The sequence below is a fragment of the Opisthocomus hoazin genome, chromosome 1, assembly GCF_030867145.1.
Source record: "Opisthocomus hoazin isolate bOpiHoa1 chromosome 1, bOpiHoa1.hap1, whole genome shotgun sequence".
NCBI lineage: Eukaryota > Metazoa > Chordata > Aves > Opisthocomiformes > Opisthocomidae > Opisthocomus > Opisthocomus hoazin.
Genome location: NC_134414.1, coordinates 25,691,029 through 25,717,667, shown reverse-complemented (window position 1 = coordinate 25,717,667; position 26,639 = coordinate 25,691,029). Strand labels below are relative to the sequence as shown.

At 43.6% G+C, this 26,639-nt stretch overlaps 1 protein-coding gene across 3 annotated transcripts in view; it reads left to right on the top strand.

Annotated features, from left to right (window-relative positions):
* ATP8A2 (ATPase phospholipid transporting 8A2) overlaps positions 1–26,639 on the top strand; it is a 345,411-nt gene that overhangs the window by 33,000 nt on the left and 285,772 nt on the right. For 2 of the 3 annotated variants that reach the window (XM_075419576.1, XM_075419584.1), the window contains 3 exons: positions 6,910–7,054; positions 25,780–25,879; positions 26,186–26,284. In XM_075419576.1, coding sequence (XP_075275691.1) covers positions 6,910–7,054; positions 25,780–25,879; positions 26,186–26,284 — 344 coding nt within the window. Of the gene's footprint in view, positions 1–6,718; positions 6,742–6,909; positions 7,055–25,779; positions 25,880–26,185; positions 26,285–26,639 lie in introns of those variants that run through there. The other variant, XM_075419592.1, reaches the window with a different exon arrangement.

The following is a 26,639-nucleotide window of genomic DNA, read 5'->3' as shown; positions in this document are numbered from 1 at the left end:
TGGGGGCTACTGTCTTCATGTGAGTCAGTTTTTGAATTGGTCTATATCTAGCACAAAAAAATTCTTATCTTCAAATTTGATTTTCTGCTGTGCATAAAATAGCTTTTTGTCCTTGCTGTGCATATCTAAAACATCTGCTACGAAGGTATGGGATGCCTTTTTTGCGTTCTGATCTGAACAGAGGAGTTACCTGATGACTTTGAGTCCCACTGTCCCAAGTTTGACTTGTAGTAGGACTGTTCCATAGCAATTTCAAGTTGCTTGACCTGAACACGCGTTTTTCCACTATAGCTTTAGCTGTTGACATAGATTAATTCAGGTGAACTTTTAAGAACAAGATCTTGTGGAAGAACTCTGATCTGATGTTTTGCTCACTCAGTATCCTAGTAGTTCTGATGGAACATGCAACTACTTAAAAATAGAGAAAATTAAACCCAAAACAAAAATTACAGGCATTTGGGGGATGTAACTGCCAGTTAGTGTCAGATCTGAGTTCACATCCAACTTTTCCTATTTTATATTGTCTCTAGCCTGTAAGAAAAACAGTACCTTCCCTGGGACTGGATATGGTGCTGTTTGTGTATCTTACTGCACAAGCTGGTAACTGGAGGGTCTTGATCTGACTGAGTAGTCACCCAGTTACTGAAATGCTGATGCAGACATCCAGCTGCACTAATTTGTTGCCCACTTTGTCAGTGTTGCATGGTGGCAAACATTTTACCTTATTAGTGTAAAAGGCCCGTTGCAGGGTTCATAATGCCTGGAACGATGGAGATGGAGGGATAGTTCTTGCTTCCAGCTTCACAAGCATTTTCTGATGGTACTCTGAAGGTTGCATACATGTGTTCTCTCATGTATTGTGTAGGTGGTAGCTAGCAACCATCTTCTGTCACTAGTATTTGTCATGGCCTCCTTGTTATCCTAGACCGAAGCACTGAATGTTAGTATTCTATTCTAAGAAGATTGTAACTGGTTATGCTTAGCCCTTGTGTTACCAGAACTGACACCATTCACTTTTTAGGTAACTCTTTGTCATCTAACCTCATTAGATGCTACTAGAGCAGAAGCTCAGTGCTAGTGAAGTCCTAGGCTAAAATAGACAGTACTTTACTCTCTGCTCCTTGTTGGTATTCACAATTTGTGTTCCTGTGAAAATCTTACACTTGTTTCTTTTGCATATAAAAGATGGCTTTTGGCAAATGGATTCTACAGGCGTTCTGATTGGCCCCAAACCCCAAGAAACTCCCTTGGGGCTAAGCTAAGGAAAGGTATCCTCTTCTCCTCTGCCTTATCATAAATTTTAATAGGCAGTTATATTGTTCATGTTTACATGAACAAAGTGCATTGAATATCAGACTTCTTACCTGTACCTGCTGAAAGCTTTAAGTTCCTGAAAGATGTATGTTAGTAACATCCACTATGCTGTTTACAGAATCTGAAAACAACTTGAAGTAAAACAGATCTTAATAAGACTAAATATATATTACATAACAATATTTTTTAGAAAATAATAGCTTTTCTTCTTGGTGCAACTTGCTTTACTCCTAAGATACAGGGTAAATGTCATCTGCGAAGGACTACTGTGCCATATTTGCTTCTCTGTCAAATGAAAGAGCAGTTATGTCTCCAGTAACTTCAGGCAGAAGCAACTCTTGTATAATTTTTGAGAGAAGCGAGAGGTGTTTAAAAGTACTCTTGATAATAGAAGAACTATTCTGTGATTCTGTGTAACTAGAAAATAAAAGCTGTGTGTATATATATGAACACTTGCCTACAATCTTACACTGTTGAATGCTATAGGACTTTTCTAAATTCTGAAAAATAAAACATTAATGCTGTTCATCAGCTTCTCACATGAACTGGTTATAACTCAACGTTAAGGTATCCCAGTCCTGGTAGAAACAAAGCTTTGCTTGAGGACCTGGTAGCTGAGTTAGTCCTGCATCCCCTGTGAGAGCATGCTGTGCTCTGCCTTTGCTTATGTACTTTTAGATTAACTTTCAAGTGTGTTTCTGTTGAATAGTGAAGGCAGCTAATGAAATAGTGCTAGAAAAAAATGCATTTTGGGTAAAAACAACTCACTTAACCAAGCTTTGAAGTCACTGTTTATATATGAACTTGCTGACAGTTCTCAACTGCAGAACTTCTCACTTGGTGTCATCTTTGGTACTCAGTTTGTGAAGATAATCCTGTGAAAAGGATGTTGTCCGAAGAAACTGGCAGTGAGTCACTGAATCTGCAGTGGCTTGTTAAGAGCAAACTTTGTATTTCAGTGCAGGAAAAAGTCAAACTCGTCAGCTACCTCTCTAAATATGGGTCTTAACTTCTCAGATGTTCAGTTTGCTAACTCTTTTCTTTGAGGCTAAGCCTGTAACAATAACACCACGCGTTCCATAAGTGACACAGTTTGGAAGCTTTTGGTTAGGCTCTCTTTCACACTGAGGAAAGTTGTCTTTCAAATGTCTTTTAATTGAAAAGTGCTACTAAATACAGTTGGGGGAACACAAGGAGCTCTGTATGGATGCTTAAAGCTTTGACTTGTGACTGTCTAAGCTTAGAATCAGAGTAGTTGAGGTTAGAAAGGACCTCTGGAGACCATAGTCCAACTTTGCTCAAGTGGAGTCAGCTTCTTTAGCTCAATGTCTTTTCTAGATCCTAGTCCTGCAGAAAAGTGTGTGAGATTGGTAGGATGGTTCTTGGCTGTGACCCTTAGTATTGCTTTAGGTTCTAAACTTGACATGATGAAGCCTGTCTGGTGAACTTCTCCATTACAAACCTGCTGTTCCTCATAGCTTGTGGCTCTGCTGTCTTGGAGGTGCTTAATTGGTCTGTTACCACTTGTTCTTAAAAATGGAACACATCTTAGAGCAGTCAAGCACCTCAAAAGCCTCTAAAGGGTGGCACCAAGACAGAAGACAGAAGTAGTAACTAGCTGGCTAGTCTACTTAAGAGAGAAGTGATACAGTTTAAGTAAGAGTTCTCTTGTGACTTCTTATGGTTGGCAAGCATCCCAAGTGACTCATCTTAAAAAACACTACAGAATTCACAACACTCTATTTACTCAATCATAGAGAAGCTATGATTATTACTAAGCAGACATTAAGGAGATAGATATACATGGAAAATGTCAGCTTTGCAGGCCTAGTGAAGGAAGAGTATTAAATTATAATTCGTTGCTTTTCAAGTGATAATAAATGCAATGTGAATTTGTCAGGGCATCAAGCCTGGTTTCCCTTAACGGTGAAAGCTATAAAACTTCTTGATATTTTCATCATGTTTTAATCCAATCTTTTTTTAGCAAATAAACTTGTTAAATAGTGTGAAATAAGAGCCTTGAAAAAACTATACTTCTCTATGAAAGGGAGTATATAACTCCAGTCTGACTCATGGAGCTTGTAAAGCACAGTGGGAAAGTGTTGGACTCCTGCAGCAAATGTCTTATGGATTAGAGTTGAAGCCAGATATATTGGACATTGTTTAAATTCCATGAGGATCAAAGTTCCATAAAACCAAGTAGTCACACGAGTGTTTTACTGTAATAATTGTGCTGCTCTGCTAGCTCTTCCATACTTTTGCAGAATGCCTGTGGGTAGACTGGCTTGCAAGTATCCTCTGAGGTTTCTTTGTCAGGCTCTCATTTACTTTTTGATGTCTGCTGCTCTGCTCAAGTTTACTGAGACTTTTCAAGGTTTCCTTCCTGAAGATGAGCAGAAATAAGCACTTAAGGACATGTTTTGGTTTTGTTCTGACAACTGTTAGCCAATACAAAAATTCTGCTTTCCCTTCTCCCTGAAGGACAAGTTATGAAGCTGGGAGCAGAGCAGGTGGCAACACTGATGGGTTTTCATGATTTGTGGGGCAGGGTGGGGGGAAATACTAGGAAGAGGACTAGAAGACCAATGGCAGAGTGCAGGAGATACAAGCTGAGCCAAATAATGTGTTCAGCAAGGGGAGAACTGCCCTACTAGCACACCAGTACCTTGCGAGGTTGTTCTTGTAGAATCAGCTTCCTTTTATCAGATTGACTTCTAAACATCGCACAATGAGTTTAGTCATCGATATACAGGATATGTGTGAAGTGATGTAGACTTAAGATTGATATAGTCAGGAGATCCAAAATGTGATGTAGCTAAACATGCGAAATGAACAGGCTGTGAGGTATAATGGTCTACAATTAATATGCTTTTTGAAGCATGAATAACTTTATCCGAAACAAATTGCACAGCAGTGTTGTGAGTCCTTGGGCAAATAACAGAGAAGGTGCAGGTCTTGTGGGAGAGAAATCTTCCTGGAGTGAGAAGTTGGTCTGCCCTAAGTGAAGTCAATGAGTCTGATCCCTTTAGAGTCAGGGAAGTAAACACTGAGTAAGAGCTGCTCAGACTTAATTTTTCAAGTTTTGCCACTGCTGGAGGTGGCCAAATCTGTGCTGTCTTTATCCATAGCCTTTCTCAGACCGGGAGCAGAGGTGAAGTTGGTTTCATGTGGCTGAAGTGATGGTCTACATGTGGTCAGGTCTCCTCAAGGGGGATGTTGTATGAAAGCGGTGTAGCCTCTGGCACTGTTGCCCACCAGGAGCCCCTCAGCAGCTCAGGACTCCTTAACCTTCTAAATGCAGAGAAGGAGAGCATCTACAGCTGGTAGAATAGCTCATGGTGTCTGCAGGTTTCTGGGTGTCATCTGCTTGGTAATGAGGGAGGGAGGTGGAAGGCATTCCTGATGGGCAGGATTATGGGATAATCTTCCGAAATTAGGTTTATTCCACTAAGACTTGAGCCACTTTAAAAATGAAAACCACCTTAGTACAGCTGTTTCTAGAAACAAGTCTGCTTTGAAAATACTTCAGTGCATCTAAAGAATAAGGCAAATGCTATTGTCCTTGGGGCACCTGTCTTGGAGAGAGCAGCCAAGAGCATAGTGCATTGAGTAAACCTAAATACCTCTGAACTTTTATCAGCTGTGTTGACTCAGTTAATCCTTAAAGTTGTGGGATGGCTTGATACTTGGCAGTGAAGAGAACTCGTAAGCAGGAGGATTTCAAGCATTGGAGGGAGTCATGAAAAAGTGAGACAAATAAACATGCTGTAAAAATTGGATTTTTTCAAAGACTGTGTTCTAGAACAATTGCACTTTTGCTTGGGAGCTTGACTAGGAAAGCAGATGAAAGCTGCTTCCTTGCACTTAATGCTCTTAAGAGTACTGTTGTTTGATCTCCTTTGCGGTTACACAATGTGAAATCAATGGGAAAGAACAGCAAGTATCCAGTAGTTCTCTCAGCTCTTTCTGAAGGGGAAAATACCTGCTCAGCAAGATTGAGTGATCCTCTGAGTTATGGCAAGTCTCTTAAGGCTGAGCAACCTAACATAGTATTATAATGGCATAGTCTTTCATGATGTATAGTCTTATGTATTTCACTTCCTAATTTTATGTCCTTTCTCACAAAGGAAATATTAGCCATTTGGTATATTTTTGCTGTCAAGTGAAATGAAAGAAAATCAGTTAGCCTCAGACTTAGCAGTTCAGCATAATATCTCCAGAGTATGAGTTGAGTATGTGCAGCTCTTGCCTTGGGCAAGAGACGGTGCTGTTGAAAGCATATTAGTTTGTTAATTACATTATCTTTATTGGTCGGCGATAGCCTTGTAAAGGTGTGGGGGGGTTTGTCTACGAGACTGTATTGTCAGATGAATGGGTGATGTTGCCCTCCAGTGGCTGGAGTTTAGAGGACCCAGAGCCCGTTTGCACGAGCAATAAAGAATCAATCACTTGGAAAGTCTGGGGTGCAAGAGTAGGATGTTAGCTTAGGCCTGTGGTCTCTTTAAAGAAGACAAGTCCTGGTAATGTGTGAGAACTTAAGTGTTCGATATATTAAGGCTGTGTTAGGACTGAAGCTTCTCCCTCAAGCTGTAGTTAAGGACGACATAATTTCAGGGGGCTCTTGCCTGTTCACAGGAGTGGCTAAGAAGGCCTCCTTCCTGACCAGATAACAGTTTGTTGCAATATGATCTTAGCTTTGTGCAGAAATCGGAAATAGCTGCTGGATTTGGCTGTGCAGTAGTTGCTTCTCAGCGTTATCTTTGAGTGGACTTTTCAAATAACCCTAGAAGAACACCTCTGCTAGGCTGGTTGAAGCACATAGTGTCACTCTTGTCTAGAGCCACCTGGGCCTCTCCATGGCTTAGAATGGAAGGGGAAAGCAATAAATCCGTCTCCAACAACTTTGGTAATATTTTAAGGCTTGACAGAGGAAAGGGCTCCTTTCCCTTGTATTTTGGCTTCCTTTCCATGCGAAGCCAGGCCATGCTTCACAGGGCTCGGCTCCCTCCAGACCAGCTGGAAATGAGAATGACCTCGAGTCAAAGATCTCGGCTTGGAAGCCGCGGGTGTAAAACCAACAAGTTTGGTTTTTTTTCCCTTTCCAGTCCGAAGCCGCGCCCGCCGCAGGGCCGCCGGCGGGAGGCAGCTCGCCGGGATGCCCCCGCGTAGCGCGGGGCGGGCTGAGGCGCGGACCGGGCGATGCGGGGCGTGCGGGCGGGGGGGCCCCGCAGCCCCTCCGCCCCCGCGGCCGCAGAGCGGGGAGGCGGGGCCCCGCCGCCCCTCGGCTCCCGGCCGCAGCCGCTCGGCCCCCCGCAGGCCGGGGTGGGGGGCGCGGCCCTCGGCGCTGTCCCCGCTGCCAGCTGGGCCCCGCCGCCCCCTACCCGCTCCGGCCGCTATTTACCGGCCTCGGCCGTGGTGGGCGCTGGGGTGGGTGTGCCCGCAGCCGCCGCCCGCCCCCGGCCCGGCCCTGCCCCTCCCTTGAGTTCCCCTCCCCGCGGCGCGGCCCCGGGAGCTGCCGGCCCGGCTCCGGCGGGCGCGGCCCCTCGCTGCCCGCGGCCCCTCGCTGACCGGCTGCTCTCTGCCCTCTCCCCGCAGGACCTGTCTGTTCCCCCTCGGGCTACAAGAAGGCGGATGATGAGATGTCCGGAGCCACGTCCTCGGCGGATCTGGACGAGGCGCCAGCCCGCACCATTTACCTGAACCAGCCCCAGCAGAGCAAGTTCCGCGACAACTGGGTCAGGTACGGAGCAATCGCTCTTTCTCCCGGTGCGGGCAGCAGCCTGCGCACCCCGCAGCCGGGCTCCGGTCCCTCTCCCTGCCTCCCGTCCCTCCCGGACCTGTCTTCAGGGCAGTACGCCGTGCCTCTGCCGAGTGGCTGGGCTGGAAGGAGGACCGGGCTCTGGCGCTACCGGGGGGAGGCGGGGAGGGGGCATCCAGCAGCAGCAGCCAGCGAGTGAACTTCTGGGATCAGCAGTGGTGGGAGCAGGGAGCTTGTAGAGCTGCGTGGGTGAGATGCGTGAAAAGATATTCACTTCAGCAGGACCCCACTTTCAGTGAGGCCACTGAATTTTGGAATAACAGGACCGAATCTAGTACTCCTGGATGCAAGGGCTAACCCGTGAAAATTTAGTGAGATATGGATGGAATCCACTACGTAAACTCCATGGAGTGTTCTCAAAAAGTAGCATCCAGTTGTAAGAATAACTGGATTAAGTACAAAAGTATAGAATAGGAAGGAAGAAAAGAAAAAGTAAGTCTAACAGGACAAAGAGTTTACAAACTCGCATCCCCATGCGTAGAAGGCTATGGTCTGCTTGTGTTCTCTAATTGAAGACCAAAGGAAATTTTCTTTGGCATTTGGAGCCTTTCCTTGTAGGGGTGTGCGTTTAAGACTTCTGTTGGTATGATTAATGCCATGTTGTTGCAGTTTGGAAACAGAAATAATGTGCACTGAGACATGGAGCATGAGGATGTGTAACATCAGCAAGTGGCAGCAGCACTTGCCATGCTTGCCCTGGGTTAGCTGGGTGAACAGATGGCTCCTGTTGTGACTAAGGAGGAGTGTTATTTAGCAGGCTTCTGTTTGTTAATGCAGATGTTCAGGTTATTGTTCAAAGAACAGTTTATACAATGAGTGCCTTTATGAAAAGAAAGGAGCTGTATATCCTGCTGAAATGATGATTTCCATTAGCTGGTTTGTTGTGTATATAATCAAGGGCGGTTCTAAGAATATCCTCTGGAAGGATGTTGGTGTTCCAAGTCGTGCAGCAACTTACATATACAGGGTTTTCTCCTCAACTTTGACTTGTTATATACTTGTCTGAGAAAATCTGTGGTTTAGGAGCAGTGAAAATGACATATTAGTGTTGGCTTTTCTGGATGGGCAGCATCACTGGATGTTTTCTCACTTTTTATTTTTCCTTGAATAGATATGAGCTAAGTTTGGCTGTTTTCTGTGGGTAGACAACTTGCACTTTTCTTGCTTCACAGAGAGGAAAGCAGAGTATTGGGGGGTTTGCAGAATCTGTAGTTTAGATTTTCCTGAAGGAATTCTGTTCTGATCTGGCTTAATCTTATGAAAAAGTAGTGTGTGACTCTGCTACCAAGAACTTGTTCCTGATAGGCCTATTACCAACACCTGAAATAGCTGTTGCTTCCAACTTTTTTGTATGGAAGCCTTCTCCTGGTGGCTGTAAATGTCTTTCAGTAGCTTTTTGCAGCTTTGCCTCCTGACGAGGGCAACCCGAGTCATGAGGATTATTGGTATGTGAGGGACAGGACAAACTGCGGGTAGTGTAGTGGGAAAGTGGAGGTGTTTGCAGTACCTCCTCAGAGTTCTTAGCTCCTTAGTGTCATTTAGAAAATAAGTTTACCTTATAATAACTTGCTCCTGCTTAGTAAGAAAGCTTTGATCTCTCTGACTTTCTAAAAGGGTGACAGACTTTGGCTGTGCCGGCTCCATTCTCTGGATTGGCTTTCTTGCCTCAGCCCAGTGGAGAATGGTAGTAACGGGTGACTTGAGCTCATAATATCTGAGTAGGGATGCCTTGTGTGGAGTGAGTGGTGATTTATTTACTCACTACTGGAGTTCCTCTTGAGAAACTGCGGTTCGGTATTGCCCTGGGACTGACTGACTGTGTTCAGCTTAGGGATGTTAGTGCCATTGGATTTGAAGATGTATTGTCTCTGTAGGAAGCATGAGTGTACCACAGTGCAAGGTGTTGTGTAAGTGGATAAGCACCTGTGCATAAGAGCTTATGGAAAGTTAAACTGAAGGAGACAAAGTTTGTAAACCATGTGACTGCTGACTGTCACCTTTTTGGTAGTCATCAAGGATTCTCTTAACAATAGTGGGAATTTGTGACTGTTTGTAGGAGGCTTTCCAAATTAAGGGTTGGTGAGGAATTGCTTGCTCAAAACTAAGTGAAATGCAGCAAGAAATGGAGGTGCAGAGGGAGAGGAAGGTGGGTCAGTGGTATGGCTTTTTGTTGATGATGTTCTAAGTATCTTAAGCTTTTACACTTTTTTTGGGTGAGGGGCACTGGTAAAAGTCAATTCTTATGTTTGTGGGAGCAAAATGAAGTACCACCATTGTTTTTTAATTTTGGACAAGTTAGGCAAAATTGATAATTCCAAATACCATTTCTAAGTAGTATATAGTGCTATTGCCAAAGCTAAGTGGATGGCAAGATGGCACTAACGCTTCCGAAAGTCTTAAAATGTGAGAATGTAGAAGGAAGAACTGTTTTTCCTGTTTGCCTGGGCTTTCTGGTATCAATAAGTGAGGTTATGAGAATTTGTAGAGCTAAATTTTTGTTGTGCACTTCAGACTTCGCCTCAAACTATTTCAAAACCTAGTGCTGTAAAACTTTGTGTTGTAGTCTGCATTTACCTTGGTCTTTTACACATGCGTATATATGGCTGTCTCTATTCTTCATTACACTGCAGCAGCAGTGATTCTGTAGGAACACCTCTCTTGTACCTGTATTAGAAGCTGTTTTCGTCCCTAATATGTTCAGCTTGAAAAACTTGGTGTGTATGTAACTCTTTGCACCTCTTAATAAAAGGTGAATGATGTGCTGTTTTCAGCTGAAGAATTTTAGAAGCTTGGAATATGTCAAACCTGGAACAAATATAATTACTTTGTCCAACACAGCTGTAGTTGTGGTGTGAATTATGTTTGCTTTTATGAAAGCTAACTAGTACCTGTTTTGACTTGTTCAATATATATAACTTAAATATGTGTCTGGTCAATAGGAGCATTTCTGTACTTTAAGTTTGGTAAGAAAGGAAACATTCATGTCTTGAAAACTGCCAGCCACTCTGTACACAGCGCTCTGCCACACAAAGGCGGTAATTATAATCTATTCTCAGACATTCTCCATTTGGGGACTGAGGTCTACTAGTAAATAGCCGTCATACACCTAAGACATCCCTGGCTGGCAGACGCTACTGCTAGTGTGAGCTAGCAGTCACACTTCTACAGAGATCCCAGCCAGCAGGTGTCTTTTTTCCGTGCTCCCCCTTCTTTGCAGTGTGCTGTAGGAAAAGGCTTGCTTTGCACTTCTTGAATACTGGCTTTTACTTCTAATTCAGGTGTGAAACACAATTGTAGTGGATCATTAATGTTTCCACCCTCTAACTCTTCTGCTTTTGGCTTGATTCAGTGTGAGTGATTATGGTAGTTTGCACTTTCATTACATATATGATCAGCACAGTGTGAAAATGGCTGCTTAGCAGAAGTGCCAACTTGGATGGGGATTTTGACTTAATGTTTTTTTGCTACCTGAGTTTGGTTGTTTGCTTAAACCATAGCTCTTTATTACTAGGCTTGATTTATGCCACTACCTGAATGGTGGGGGAGGTGACTCAAAAATCCTGGTTTTATAGTTTGGAAACAAACTTGCATGTTGTGTTGTAAAAACACAGGGGTACAGATGGGATGTGGTGATACAGGGTTTTGAACGCTGTGTCAGTACTTCTGAGATCACCAGACTAATGGCATGAATACATTTGCAAATATGTACTCAGTGAGGACTGGTTTATTTTACTTAAATTCTGTAGAAAGTTCTACAGATCTGGCTTCCACGTAAATATGATTCCTTGATGTTTCTTATTAATACAAGAATCTACTCTGACGGAAGTGGCTTATACTGAATGTGTAACAATGCTGTACTGAAACCTTCTTCCAGTGCATGCAGTAACAATGACCAGTGAAGTGATTTGAGCCTTTCGCATATTGCATATGTTGATGCAAAATAAATTGGAACTTCTGGCTTCTTGAACCAGGAAGCACAAAAAGTGGAAATAACTTTAAGGACACTTGTAATTGTCTCCGAGCTTTCTAAATACATAGCAGTTGCTGTTGTAACTGATGCTCTATGTAATACTCTTATATTCAAGGCCTGGTAGCGCATCCTAGTGCAAGTCTGACTTAAGTCTGAATGCAAGTCCAAGTTCAGCCGTGGTATGTGGCTTGAGTGGGAGGTCAGGGCAGAGCAGCAGTCAGGAAGGGCAAAATTCTGCTTTTATGCTTTTAGTGAACCTTGAATCCATGAGTCTTGTGGCAGAGCTGCTCAGAAAAGAATTTGGTGGCTTGATCTAATGGGGAGGTCCCAAAAGATGCATGCTGATATCCAGGAAATCCTTAGTTCAGACACTTTTTTTCTTCCATACAGGCAGAAGTTAAATTTTGCTTGAAAAGGTTATCATAGAATCGTTTGGGTTGGAAGAGACCTTACAGATAATCTAATTCCAACCACCTGCCATGGGCAGGGACACCTCCCACTACACCACCTTGCTGAAAGCCCCATCTAACCTGACCTCGAACACTTCCAGGGAGGGGGCATCCACAGCTGCTGTGGGCAACCTGTTCCAGTGCCTCACCACCCTCAGAATAAAGAATTTCTTCATTATATGTGATCTAAATCTGCCCTATTTTAGTTTACAGCCGTTCCCCCTTGTCCTGTCACTACATGCCCTTGTAAAAAGTCTCTCCAGCTTGCTTGTAGGCCCCCTTCAGGTACTGGAAGGCTGCAATAAGGCCTCCCCGCAGCCTTCTCTTCTCCAGGCTGAACAGCCCCAACTCCCTCAGCCTTTCCTCACAGGAGAGGTGTTCCATCCATAAGATCATCTTTGTGGCCCTCCTTTGGACCCACTCCAACAGGTCCATGTCCTTCCTGTGCTGAGGGCTCCACAGCTGGACACAGGACTGCAGGTGGGGTCTGACTAGAGTGGACTTAAGGGGCAGAATCCCCTCCTTTGCCCGCAGGCCATGCTGCATTTGATGCAGCCCAGGATGTGGTTGGCCTTCTGGGCTGTGAGCACACACTGCTTGGTCATCATCAAAAAACACCCTTAAGTCCTTCTCAGGGCTGCTCTGCATCCATTCGCTGCCCAACCTGTATTTCTGCTTGAAATTGCCCTGGTCTGTGTGCAGGACCTTGCATTTGGCCTTGTTGAACTTCATGAGGTTTTCATGGACCCACCTCTGCAGCCTGTCAAGGTCCCTCTGGATGGCATCCCTTCCTTCCAGTGTGTCAACTGCACCACACAGCTTGATGTTGTTGGCAAACTTGCTGAGGGTGTGCTCAACCACACTGTCCCTGTTGCTGGCAAAGGTGTTAAACAGCGCCATTCCCCGTACCAACCCCTGAGGAACACTGGTCTCTACCTGGACATCAAGTCATTGACTGCAACACTTTGCTTCTGACCATCCAGCCAATTCCAATCCACAGTGGTCTGTCTGTCAAATGCATGTCTCTCCAATTTAGAGACAAGGATGTTGTGCAGGACAGTGTCAAGTGCTTTGCTCAAGTCCAGGGAGGTGACATCAGTTGCTCTTCACTTATCCACCAACACAGTAACCCCATTGTAGAAGGCCACCAGTGTTGTCAGGTATGATTTTCCCTTAGTGAAGCCATGTTGGCTGTCATTACTCACCTCCTTATCTTCCATGTGCCTTAGCATAGTTTCCAGGCAGATCTGCTCCATGATCTTCCTGGACACGGAGGTGAGGCTGACTCCCTTGTAGATCCCCAGGTCTTCCTTTTTACCCTTTTTCAAAAGGGGGGTTATGTTTCCCCTTTTACGATTGGTGGGAACTTCGCTGGACTTCCATGGCTTCTCAGATATGATGGATAGTGGCTTGGCAGCTGGCAGATAAAGTTGCTTTGTGACCTGTGGATGCACTTCAGGTCCCATGGACTTGTGCACCTTCAGGTTCTTCAGATGGTCTGGAACCTGATGTTTTCCTACAGTGGGCAGTTCTTTATTCTTCCAGTTGCTGCCTTTGCCTCCTGTGATTTGGGTGGTGTGGCTGGAGCGCTTGCTGGTGAAGACAGGCAAAAATGTCATTGAGTACCTCAGCCTTCTCCATATCCTGGGTAACCAGGTCTCCTGTTTCCTTGCAGAGAGGGCCCACACTTCCCCTGGCCTTTCTTTTATCACTGATGTGCCTGTAGAAGCTTTTCTTGTTGCCCCTGATGTCCCTGGCCAGATGTAATTGTATCGGGGCTTTAGCTTTCCTAACTTGCTCCCTGGCTACTCACATGATTTCTCTGTATTTCTCCAGGCTACCTGTCCTTTCTTCCACCCTCTGGCTTCCTTTCTGTGTGTGAGTTTTGTCCAGGAGCTCCTTGTTGATCTATGTAGGCCTCCTGGTGTTTTTGCCTGACTTCCCCTTTGTTGGGATACATAGCTCCTGAGCTTGGAGGAGGTGCTCCTTGAATATTAACCAACTTTATGGGCCCTTCTTTCCTCCAGGGGTTTATCGCATGGTACTCTACTGAGCAGGTCCCTGAAGGGGCTGATTTCTGCTCTCCTGAAGTCCAGGGTAGTGAGCTTGCTGTGTGCAGGAGATAATCACAGAATGGTAGGGGTTGGAAGGGACCTCTGAGGATCATCTAGTCCAATGCCCCCTACTACAGCAGGCTGCACAGAACTGTGTCCAGGCAGGTTTTGCATATCTCTGGGGAAGGAGAATGTACAATCCCTCTGGGCAGCCTGTTCCAGTGCTCCGTCACACTCAAAGTGAATCACAGAATCGCAGAATAGTAGGGGTTGGAAGGGACCTTTGTGGGTCATCTAGTCCAACCCCCCTGCCGAAGCAGGGTCACCTACAGCAGGCTGCACAGGACCTTGAAGTGAAGAAGTTCTTCATGTTCAGACAGAACTTCCTATGCTTCAGTTTGTGCCCATTGCCCCTTGTCCTGTCGCTGGGCACCACTGAAAAGAGTCTGACCCCATCCTCCTGACACCACCCTTAAGATATTTATAAGGTCCCCTCTCAGCCTTCTCTTCTTCAGGCTAAACAAGCCTGGCTCCCTCAGCCTTTCCTCCTAGGAGAGATGCTCTGGTGAGGAAGATGCTCCATAATGAACTAGAAGCCTTCAGTGTTCATTAAACTGTACAGGGTGTTAAAACTCAGGCAAACTGAGAGTGAACTTCTCATTTCATGAGGCAAAGCACCACCACTAGCCATTTGTAACAAGGCTTCTTGTAGCACCGTAAGTCCTGTTTAACAACAGGCTGTTATGTTATCTAGTCCCAGACTGTCCCATCAGTGTCTGCAGGATGCTTGCTGGTGACAAAATTGTAGGCATGATCTGATAGCTTCAGCTGTGTGTTGCATGAAATAAAGCAATGTGCATTGCTGTCTTGGCTTGTAAATAATTACTGTAGAAGCCACTTGCCATTTGGAGGTGTTAATGCTTTTTTGAATGTGTGGAGATGTTCTTGCTTGTGCTTAATGCGTCCTTGCTGCTGAAATAGGAGTTGCTGGTATCAGTAGCCAATTAGCATTGACCCTTGTAACATGATGTCCTAAGTGGTGGTCACTATGATCTGCAGTTGAAAATGTGGATGGTAGTCTGCTGCGTGCATGTGCATTTATCTCCACTTAATGCTGTAGACCAGCGTTCCTCTTGCACTAAAATATACCTTTGCTCTTCAGGTAAAGCTGCCCCTACTTGTGCTCAGTTTATTTTTGATGGAGTTCAAACACTGTGCCTGTTTGTACTAGTGTTTGTGTTGCATTCGGAAGTCTCTTCTGTTGTCATGTGAACAGATCGCTTGCCTGACTGCAGAAAAGCACTTTGGAATCCTGCAAAGAAGGGATGTATTATTATTTTCTGAATGGTACAAGTCTAATCAGGTATTAAACTAATCTTCTCTTTTCAGTTCTAGGTGGATACTGTTCTTAACTCCAAATAAACACTTAATGTTACGTACTTCTTATAAATAAGCAAAAACTTAATTTTCCTGCAGTACAACTGTTCCTGATACTGTAGTCTATCACAATGATCTTCATGTATAGAAGGATTCTTTAAGCTGTTAAAACCCAGTAAAAGTAACTGGTATTGTATGCCTGGTGTCGTTGCTAGATTGTGCAAATATATTTGAAGCTGATGCATCTTTGGTCTTAGTGGGCTGCTCCTAGGGCTGGAGCCCTTGGACACCTAAACTGTTGGATTTTGCTTAGGTGTAATGTCAGAGTGGAAAAAAATGGATGTGAGTTCTAGTGTCCGTGTACCTGCTGCATGCTGAGCACTCTGGCATCCTGAAATCGGAGGGTTTTTTTGGCGTCATGATGGGTTTCATATAGCAGCAACACAGCAGGGGAGTTAAACTGTGTCTTTTTCCTTTTTTTTTTTTTTTTTTTTAAATGAAGTCACTGTTTAAGCGACTTTCAGACACTGGAGCCAAAGCTTAAATGCAGTCTGACTTCATGCAAGCAAAGCTGCTTTCCCATGTATTTCAATAAAGATTGGTCCATATTCAGCAGTGTGTACTCCCGTGTGACTCTGCGTTTCTACTTATTCTTCCACTGTTGGTGGTCTCTGTCCAGAGAAGTATATGAACAGGAAGAGACTAAATGGTTTTGGTGATTCTTTGTGTAGTTTGAGTGAGGGTGGAGTCAAAGCAGGTGTCTTCGGGACTGGACTTTCTGAAGCCTCTTGCTGTTTACGGTTAGAATCATAGAATAGTTTAGATTGGAAAAGATGTTTAAGATTGAGTCCAATCATTAACCTAGCACTGCTAAGTCCACCACTAAACCATGTCCCTAATGGACCACATGTATCGAATACCTCCAGGGATATACTCCACCACTTCCCTGGGCAGCCTGTTCCAGTGCTCGATTACATTTTCAGTGAAGAAATTTTTCCTGATACCTGATCTGAACTTCCCTGGTATGACTTGAGGCCATTTTCTCTTGTCCTGTAGCTTGTTACTTGGGAGACCAACACCTACCTCACTACAGCCTCCTTTCCGGTAGCTGTGGAGGGCAATAAGGTCTCCCCTGATCCCCTGTACAGCCGTGTGTGTAGCCTTCTGCTCAGTGCTACAGACCTCACTGTCTGACTGCTGGTGGTCTGTAGAAAAGTAAGAAATTCTCTTAAGTTGACCTAAGTAGAGCTCAAGAACTGTAATAACTGCTTTACATACAGTTTCTGTGGACTGTGAAGATATCTTTTCAGTTTTGAGAGAAATTTGAGTGTTCATTTATTCTGCCACCCCCCTGCTTGTCACTAGAACAATAGCTGCTTAAGTTGTGGTGGCACTTGGAATTAAATTATGACTTTAAGACTGAATTCAGCAGTCTGGATTCTAGACAGCTAGCTAACATAGGTGACTTGATATTTTTTCAGTCATCTTTATATCAATGCCGTGTGTTTTACTGTAAAGTCTGTTTTGGGTTTGCACAGTAACTAAATGTGTACTAAAATAGGTTAACTGTTCCAGTTGATTCCATTTTATTGAGTTGTACTTGCCAGCAGGGCTACTGAAAAGCCAGGGTATATTTTTATAGTGATGACCTGAAAACATCAGAGCATGCTGAAACAGTATCATGCCTACAGAGCTTTTAGTGCTGTTTCTAAATAGTCTTTGTCTAATGTATTTGTTATTGAAAAATAGTCAGGGGCCTGTTCGTCTTTCTGTAGGGATTGCATGAATAGAGAACAAATGGAAAGGCCTTTTCTGTTTGCATGCTTTAGGAAAAGCCTCCAGGGTACAGGATTTGGAATAAAAAATGCTGTCACTTCTATTAAATGTGACCACGAGGTCTTGTTTTTAGTAAACTGAGCACAAGCAGTTGTTCTAATGCCTGCTCTGTATGAACACAGCCATGAGTACTATCATAGGAGACCTTTCTAGTTGAAGTAATGCTTGCTTTGGTAACATTAGTTATGTTAAATAGGCAGTGAAAGACTGCAAAGACTGTGACAGAAGTTCTCCTGATACTGGGGAAATTTGGCACAAGATTCTGTAGGTTAGAAATTCAGTAAGATCAACTCCTAACCATGTAAGGATTTTTTTCACAACTACAGTAGTAAGACTGTCATGCCTCAGTGGACAACAGTTCATAATGCATATTCATGTACTTTTGTCTTAAAAATTATCTAGATGAAGCTGGCAACCAAAATTAAGGACTTTGAGGTAAGCTTGTGTAGCTGATGTAGGTCATAGAATCACAGAATGCTTTGGGTTGGAAGGGACCTTTAGAGGTCACCTAGCCCAACCCTCCCTGCAGTGAGCAGAAACATCTTCAATTACACCAGGTTGCTCAGAGCCCCGTCCAACCTGGCCTTGAATGTTTCCAGGGATGGGTCCTCCACTACCTCTCTGGGCAACCTGTTCCATTGTTTCACCATCCTAATAGTAAAAAAAAATTCGTTATATCTAGTCTAAATCTGCCTTCTTTTGGTTTAAAGCCATTACTTCTTGTTTTATCACAATAGGCCTTGCTAAAAGAATTTTCCCCATCTTTCCTATGGGCTGCCTTCAGGTACTGGAAGGCTGCTATAAGACTTCCCCAGACCCTTCTCTTCTCTAAGCTGAACAGCCCCAACTCTCTCAGCCTGTCCTCACAGGAGAGGTGCTCCAGCCCTTGGATCATCTTTGTGGCCCTCCTCTGGACCTGCGTTCAGCTCTGGAGCCCTCGGCACAAGAAGGACATGGAACTGTTGGAGCGGGTCCGAAGGAGGGCTACAAAAATGATCCGAGGGCTGGAGCACCTCTCCTATGAGGACAGGCTGAGAGAGCTGGGCTTGTTCAGCCAGGAGAAGAGGAGGCTGCGGGGAGACCTGATTGCAGCATTTCAGTACCTGAAGGGGGCCTATAGGACAGATGGGGACAATCTTTTTAGCAGAGACAGCAGTGACAGGACGAGGGGTAATGGTTTTAAACTAAAACAGGGTAGGTTTAGGCTGGATATAAGGAAGAAATTCTTTACAATGAGGGTGGTGAAACACTGGAACGGGTTGCCCAGAGAGGTAGTGGAGGCCCCATCCCTGGAAACATTCAAGACCAGGTTGGACAGGGCTCTGAGCAACCTGATCTAGTTAGTGGTGTCCCTGCTCGCTGCGGGGGGGTTGGTCTAGATGACCTCGAGGGGTCCCTTCCAACGCAAAACTTTCTATGATTCTATGATTCTGTGCTCTACCAGGTCCATGTCTTTCCTGTACTGAGGGCTCCAGAGCTGGATGCAGGACTCCAGGTGGGGCCTCACCAGAGTGGAGTAAAGTGGCAGAAACCCCTCCCTTGACCTGCTGGCCATATGTCTCTTGATGCAGCCCAGGATGCGGTTGGCCTTCAGGGCTGTGAGTGCACATTGGTGGGTCATGTCCAGCTTTTCATCCATCAGTACCCCCAAGTCCTTCTCAGCAGGGCTGCGCTCAATCCCTTCATCCCCCAGCCTGTATTGATAGCGGGGATTACCCCGACCCAGGTGTAGGACCTTGCACTTGGCCTTGTTGAACCTCATGAGGTTCGCACAGGCCCACTTCTTGAGCTTGTCCAGGTCCCTCTGGATGGCATCCTGTCCTTCTGGTGTGTCAACTGCACCGTTCAGGTTGGTTTCATCTGCAGACTTGCTGAGTGTGCGCTTGATCTCACTAAGTCATTGAAGAGAATGTTAAACAGCACCGGTCCCAGTAAGCACCCCTAGGGGACACCACTTGTCACCAGTGGTATCCACTTGGACATCGAGCCGTTGACCACTACCCTCTGGCTGTGACCTTCCAACCAATTCCTCAGCCACCGAACAGTCTGCCCATCAAATCTATATCTCTCCAATTTAGAGATAAGGATCTTGGGGGGGACCATGTCAAAGGCTTTTACAGAAGTCCAGATAGATGACATCCGTAGCTCTTCCCTTGTCCACTGACGTAGTCATTCCATCATAGAAGGCCATGAGGTTGGCCAGGCAGGACTTGCCCTTGGTGAAGCCACGCTGGCTGTCTCAAATCACCCCCCTGTCCTCCATGTGCCTTAGCATAGCTTCTAGGAGGGTCTGTTCCATGATCTTCCCAGGGACAGAGGTGAGGCTAACAGGTCGGTAGTTTCCAGGGTCCTCCTTCCTACCTGTTTTAAAAATGGGTGTGAGAAAGAAGCATAGGAAGTGTGGATAGCTCAGCCAGGCTGGATTTGCCAGCCTAAACATCTTGCTCCTGAGATGGAACTTGTGCATTAGGGTAGATAACATTACTTGCCAGCAGAAGCAATGGTAATCAATAAATATTGCACTTACCACCCTGCCTTTTTATTACCTTTTGGGTAGGACACAACACTAATAATGTGCAGTACTATAAAATAATGATGTAAGAATATATTTGAGATGTCTGTCCTGTCTGTGCTAATTTAGGTTTCCCTTGTGTGAAACACTCCTAAACCTCAGTGGTTGGTTGTCTAGCAGACAGCTGTCTGCTTCTATCTTTTCTTTGTTTTGTTTTTTTAATTTGGTTAAGTATGAGATTTTGAATTTAATTTGAAGTAAACTGTTCTTCAGAAGAGCTTCAGTGTCTAATTACAGCAGACCCAAACCATTCTTGCCCACAGAAATCAAATTCTGGTGGAACATGACCTGCAGGTGAGTTAGTGGGCTGTCTTTGTCTTGAGTCTTTTGAACCTGTATAAAACAGATTTTTTTTTTTTTCTTGCCAAATCATATGATTTGAGAAAAGGGGGCTCATTCTCAGATGTGATGAGTTCCTGCAGTCACAAAGGAAGGGAAGAACAAGTCTTCCAATCGCACGGTGGTGCCTTCAGTTGCTTCTGGTGGGAGCTCATCCTATTAATGAAGGAATCCTTGCACTAAGAAATGTGTGAGGAAGTGGTGAGGTCCTTGATGAAAACTGTCCCACTGGTAAGTTTTCAAAAGTTACTGGGCACTGCAGTTTGAAGCTGGTAGAAGTGTTTTCTTCCAAAGTTGAAATGGATTAATTCTAATACATTTGAATGTTCCCAATCAGTTTCGTGGTCTGTGTGGATGGTTTAGGACAACAGATTTACCCTTCTATGGTATTGCAGCAGCTTTATTGGGAAGTCTTTCAGGGTTTGATGTTTCAGTGGCTAGGCAGAAGAATGCCCTTTAAATGAAGCTATGACCTGTTTTATCTTTTGACAATATGTGAACTTGTATGTGTAAGATGTCATTGCAATTATAGAGAAACTGTAGGGGAGTGCAGGAAAAGATGGAAACAAAACAGGCACTTGGACTATGGACAGTGGTTGTGCCAGAGCAGGGTGACAGGTACTCTAATGTAATGGCTCTTGGTTCTTTGCATTGCTCTGGCAAGCTTTAAGCAAGAATACTGTGTAGTACTCAAGGCTTGCACTTCTTGCTGTGTGAGAGCAAGTCTTGCTGCTTTTACACTCCTCTATTCTGACCCTAGCTCAGTCTGTCTCAAACTGTCTGGAGTATTTAAGCGCCACGTACCATTTTCTTAGCTGATGGAAACATGCAGGCCATATACAGAGCAGTGAAACCCTTACTGGCTGGAGTCTTCCTCTGCAGGAACTGTCACCTGACAGAGCGAGGCTCTTCCATTAGATTGGGGGCTGCATTGGTTCAGACAGAAATTGCTGCCTGCTAGAACGAACCAACACTGGTTGTTCAGGATCTGCCTTCCAGTCAGCTGGTAATCATTGCGTAGGCAGAGAAGTAATTGTTCCTTATAAGTCTTCATGATGTGTTCTTTGGGGAATTTGTAGTTAGTTTTTATCTATTGTAAGAGAGTTCCATGATCAAAATACACAATCTTCCAAATGCGCAAGGAGATAGATGAGCTTCCACTGTCATACAGATGCAGCTGTTCATGATGCTTGGATTTGTAACAGCCTCGTTAGTATTGTGCATGGCAGCACTTTGGTGAGATGCTCCTACAAATGAGCTTTCTTTGTACCTAGTGTGATAATTGCCTGTTGGTGTTTGTGTTGATGTAGTTATGACTTGAAATACGTAAAGCGTGCTGCTGCGCCTGCTGCAGCAATGGTGACTGTCTGGAGGTAGCGTACTTTATATTGCTTCTGTAGCTGAGAGCTACGGAAGAACCTGTAAAGCTGATGTCAGTCTTGCCATTAAAAGATGAGTCATGTGCCTGCAGGACCTTAGCACGCACACACAGTTCCACTGAAGACAGTATCTGAGCCCTAGATTCAAGCAGATAAGCTTGTTTTTTTAATTATTTTTTTCTTCCTTTGCTCCTACAGGGCATCTGACCTGTTGTACATGTTACGGAAACAAAGCCTGCTTGAGGAGAGAAGGGTGCAAGTCCCTAATATTCACTTTAGTTATCCAGTCCCTCCGGTGTGGTTTAGATGTCTGTGTCTGGCTTTCTTAGTAATTGTTCCTGCAGGTTGATGTGTGTTAAAAGCACTAACATCAAGCAGTACTCGTTCTTCAGCTCTCGAATTTGAGAGTATTTCAAGTATGTGAACTGTGGATAGCTGTGGGTGACCGCTGCCTAGGAAAGGGCAGTTCGTTGTACTTGTCACGCCTGGAAATGAGACCACATGCACCTCAAGGAGGTCCTGTTTTCCTTATTGTGATTAGCCTGATGGTGAAGTTCAGCTGGGAGTTGTCAATCTAAATCCTCACGGAAGGGATGGAGGTGATTTAGATGGCTGGCTGGGAAAATGTAGAGCTGTATTTGCTGAGCATTGCCAGCACATAGACACTTCTCAAGGAAGTAGCCTCTCTGCCTCTATTACTGGCAGGCTTTGCCTCTTCGATAGAGTAAAATTTGACTTGATAAAAAGTATTGGGGAAATAGGGAAAATGACAGCATGGAAGTTGTGGAAAAAATTCTGTGTGAACAAATAGGGGAACTATACTGGGAAAACTACTGTTGAGTTTCTCAGCTTACTGTTTGCTGCTTTTTATGTGAGTATTAGCAAAATAACTAATCCTTGGTTCTTCAGTAGCGTGGTAATGAGTGAAGGTATGTGAATGACGCTAACTTTTTTCAAATTGTACGGTTGTTGCATTCAGAAAAATCCCTGCATTGCCCTAGAAACGGCAGGGCCAGACTTTCAGCTGTACTGATGTGTATCCAAACTGATTTGATTAACAGGGTTTGGTAGTGTTCCTCCTCACTTGCACAGTGGTGTAACTTGAAACATGACTTACATGAATTAAGTTGCAAATGTAGAGAAGACATCTTTTTAATGTTTGTACACCTGTTTAAACATCAAACTTGTGTAGTGAAGGAAGGTTTGAGTAGCTAACAGCTGTTTGTTTGGTTTTGTGTGTATGCTCCCCTCCTCCCCCTGCTACAACCTGTTCTGTGAGCTGCAGACCTGGAGTTGGGTACCATGCACTTTGGAGATCAGATGGCTCTGATGGGGGCTAGTCAGAGGGCTCACCTTTGCAGATACTTGTCTTTACTGACCAAAATTGTGCTATGAATTGTTGGCATGGGTTACGGAAATGTTGTAACGATGTCACCCCAATATGAGTATGATCGTTCACCTTTATTAGTCAGCAAAAACAAGGTTTATATAGCAAAGCAATTACAGCATCTGATTAGTCAAACCCCCAATCCATATATAGGCAAAACTACTGCAACTCGTTGTAATTGGTGCAGAGCTGCATCTCGATGTGAAAACAGTGCTGTGGCAGGAAACAACAGCGTGGCAGGAAGGAAGTGACAGTGTGGCAGGAAACGGTGACGTTCCCCCTGCTCCAGTGTCCCGAGCTCGTCGCTCTACCTTCCCAGCAGGGTTCCGTGTCAGTCGCTCCCAAGGCTCACCTCCGGATCGGAACCTGGGTTGCTCAACGCACCAAGCTATGTCCCCTCTCGTTCAGCCAGGACTCCACAATGAATGAGCTGCCTGAATTTTTTGCCTGTTTACCTGTAGGTTTTACCTTTTTTTCAGCTTTGGTTATCCTGAAGCTATCTACAATGTATCTATCTTACCTGTTGGGAGGAAGCACAAAGCTTTTTTTAATTTAAATATTGTATTTGTCCTTTAGAGAGCTGTGCTTCAGAGCCAAATTAATCAAATGCTTCTGCCCAGCTTAAAGTATTAGTTAGCTTTTCACAAGAAGCTTTCTTTTTGCATAATAACATGCATTTTTTTATACACACACGATTACTGTTCTGAGTCTGCATGGTAACAGCTGAAAGTGCCCCTTGGAACTGTACATATTTTCTGTAGGCATCTGTCATGTTACTTAAGCAATGAATGGTGTGACTTAATATGTGTAAAGCTCATTGAGAAGAGCCTTATTGTGTTGGGATTAATACAGTTGTCAGAGTAAGAATATTGTTTGCACCAGCTAGCTGTGAAATTGGTAAATGGTAGAATGTTGTTTACTAGATGTTTCAGCTTGATTCCCATCAGGCAAATTCTTGCTCTAGTATAGTCACAGCAATGTGGTATCCAAGGGAAATACTATTTTGATATAAAAATCTGCCAACTCTTGATTTCTAATTAGTATTGCTTGGGGAATTCACTTGTAGGGTAGTTCTAAAGTACAAACTTGACTAACCGATATTTTTAAAATCACAAGGTACTTCTGAGACATGTATGTTTAATTATGTTCTGTATTATAGGGAGGTTATTACACATGGGACCAAGCGAATGTGGCTTAAAACGAAAATACTTATAGTTGGAAGAAACAGTATTTCAGAGAGATAATTTCTCTTCATGTATACAATGTGTACTGCATTACATACTGTAAACCTGGATGCATGTTTTAACTCAGTTGACTTGGTTGGTGTAATATGTGTTGAAGTATGACCACCTGCAGCTTCATTAAAATATCACGTTGAGTATTTTAATACATGATTCTGTTGAGCAGTAGCAGCAATAGGAATTCTGTAGGCTGTAGTGCTAGAAATTCTGTCAGGTTGCCTTTTTAGAGATCTACTTAAAGTAATAACTAATTTCCGTCAAACCTAGTAGGTGTTTGTTATTGCTTGAATAGGAAACTAGGTGAAATTGAAATATAACTACTGTCAGCTAATAAGACAGAATCTTAATTGTTTTTTAATTGATCATTTTGTTTAACTTGCTCTACTGATTCTACTCTAGTGTCCAAAGTAGAACTTTGTATTGCAAATTGTGCCATGTTGTCCCTTGTTACTGTTTGATTCTGAAAGATGTAGCAGTATATCATTAAGTAGGGATGGGGAAGAAAAGAGCGAGGGGAAAAAAAAAAAGTTAAAAGCAAATAAATAAATGGTCTCGGAGAATGCGGTTCTCTAACCTTGTACATACAAAGATAAGAGAACCCCACTGAACTTAATTGCCTGTGGGTTGAGGTTGTAGTAAGTTTTATGCATAGCAGTCAGTTGTGAAAGGTAGAGCATGTAGATACATGTAGCCTTTCATTATTTGTGAGCAGTAATGCTATGGATTTCACTTGATCTGGACGGCTTTTTGGTGGGAGAGAGCTAGAAAAGCATTTTACACGGAGGACTAGCCATAATGGAAAGGTGCTCTTGGCACTTCCAGGAAACTTCAGTAAAACAGCATCTTGCCTGTGTTTGAGGAGTTGCGTTAGTAGTGCTTCACTAAATATTCAGGGAATATGTTTTCTTCTTTCTTGAATGAAGTATCTGTGAAGTATCTTAGGGTTCTCAGCTCCTTGGAAATATAAGCTTTCTTAAAAAGGTCTGCAAATCCACCCTCCCCCCCTCTCCCAACACCAACTCCTGTCACAGGTTGTCTGGCTCTTGCAGAGCTTACATCTGGTGTATGGGGGAAGATGCCTGGACTACAACTGCAAGCACTTGGCTCTTAAAGCTCCAACTCATGCTGATGCCCAGTAGTTAACAGTGGCGGAAGGTGCTGTGCCAGTTTGATGGGGGAATTGTGTAATATTCCTTGTGTAATGGAATGCTACGTGCTACTAGATGGACTCAGTCTCTTGTACAGCTTGGAGTGCAAGGAAACTTACCATGCTGCAGAACCCCTCACAAGAAGGCATGTAGATGACTGAGTTGTAACTAATGTATTCAGAGAGCATGGACTTGCATGGAAGAGTCTTAACATCTTCAAGGTTGTTTTTGGTAACTTGACAACGTGGGGGTGGCTTATAGATCTAACTTAAAAATTGAATGGTTAAATCTTTGTCATCTGGGACACTTTTTCCTGAAGTTATACTCATGCCCATCATGGGTTTGATGTGAGGAGGACAAAAAGTTACACGTATTGTTGAGACTAGCTAGTGCAGTATACTTTTAAGGTAGAAGAAATAGTAATATAACTACTCAGGGCAAGTAGCCAGGAAATACTAATCTGAAAAAGTGTGTATTGTTGTTCTCAAAGACTGTTCATAACTGAGGATAGAGTGGTTCTAAACTGGGAAATGAGCCATTTTAAAAATAGCTCTGCAGAATTTCTAACTTCTGTGTTCAACTCTGCCTCCTCCTGGCACTTAAATCCATGTTTTGATAAGGGCTAAGCATCTGATCAAGTGCTTGGAACTGAGGTAAAAGGTTGCCTGTTCATGGTGCTGAAGTTTGGATGAATAATAAATTATCTGGTGGCTTATCCAGTAATCAAGGTACCAGTGATTAAAGTGGGACTGCTGGTCTTCTGGGTCTCTGATACCTCTTTTGCTTGTGTGATCTTTCTAACACTGGCTTTTAGAAGCCTACTTGATACTTTTCATTCGTAATTCCTATATGATTTTCCAATGAAGTACTAAAATAAAAATCTTCTAACCTGCAGCACAGCCAAGTACAGCGTGGTGACATTTCTACCTCGATTCCTGTATGAGCAGATAAGAAAAGCTGCAAATGCTTTCTTCCTCTTCATTGCCTTACTGCAGGTATATTGTTTTATTGGTTTGCTTTCAGTTGTTGTGCTTAACTGCAAGGTAATTCTTAGACATATTTCAATAGTAGTATTAATGAGGAGGTAACTTAGACTTTTTCTGATGTAGTTTTTAAAATCAAGCTACTCTTATGTGAAAGCAAGAAGTAGTATTGCAAAACTTAGAGCTACTGACCGTACTGAGAAAAACATTTGTGGATTCTTGTGAAACTTCTGTTATCTTTGCATAAAGTTTTAAACTTCTAGAAATTTACTTTAAACACAAATGTAGAATGGGTATATCTTCTTCCTCTGTTCACAGCAAATTCCAGATGTCTCTCCAACAGGAAGATATACTACCTTGGTGCCATTGCTATTTATTTTAACAGTTGCTGGCATCAAAGAAATCATAGAAGACTATGTGAGTATGATTATGGGGGAAGGCTGTGCTAAAGACAGTGCTTCAAAAAAGCTATAAAATGCCATAAAGCTATGCATCTCTGAAGTCTGAGTCACTGTTGAACAACAGCAAAATATAATTTTGATTTTCAAAGCTTTGAACTTCACTAGAATTTCTGTAGCACACTGAGATAAATTAGCATTTTTATTATAGATAGTGAACAAGGAAACAGTAGAAGTCAGAACACGTCTTTCTACTTCTTCAAACTTGTTTATTCATGCTTTTATTAGACAGACTTGGCTAGAAAGGCACTGTAGCATCCTGGCAGATATGTTGCTTTTTTAGTTGGTCTAGAAAATAGGGGGAGGGTGGGAAG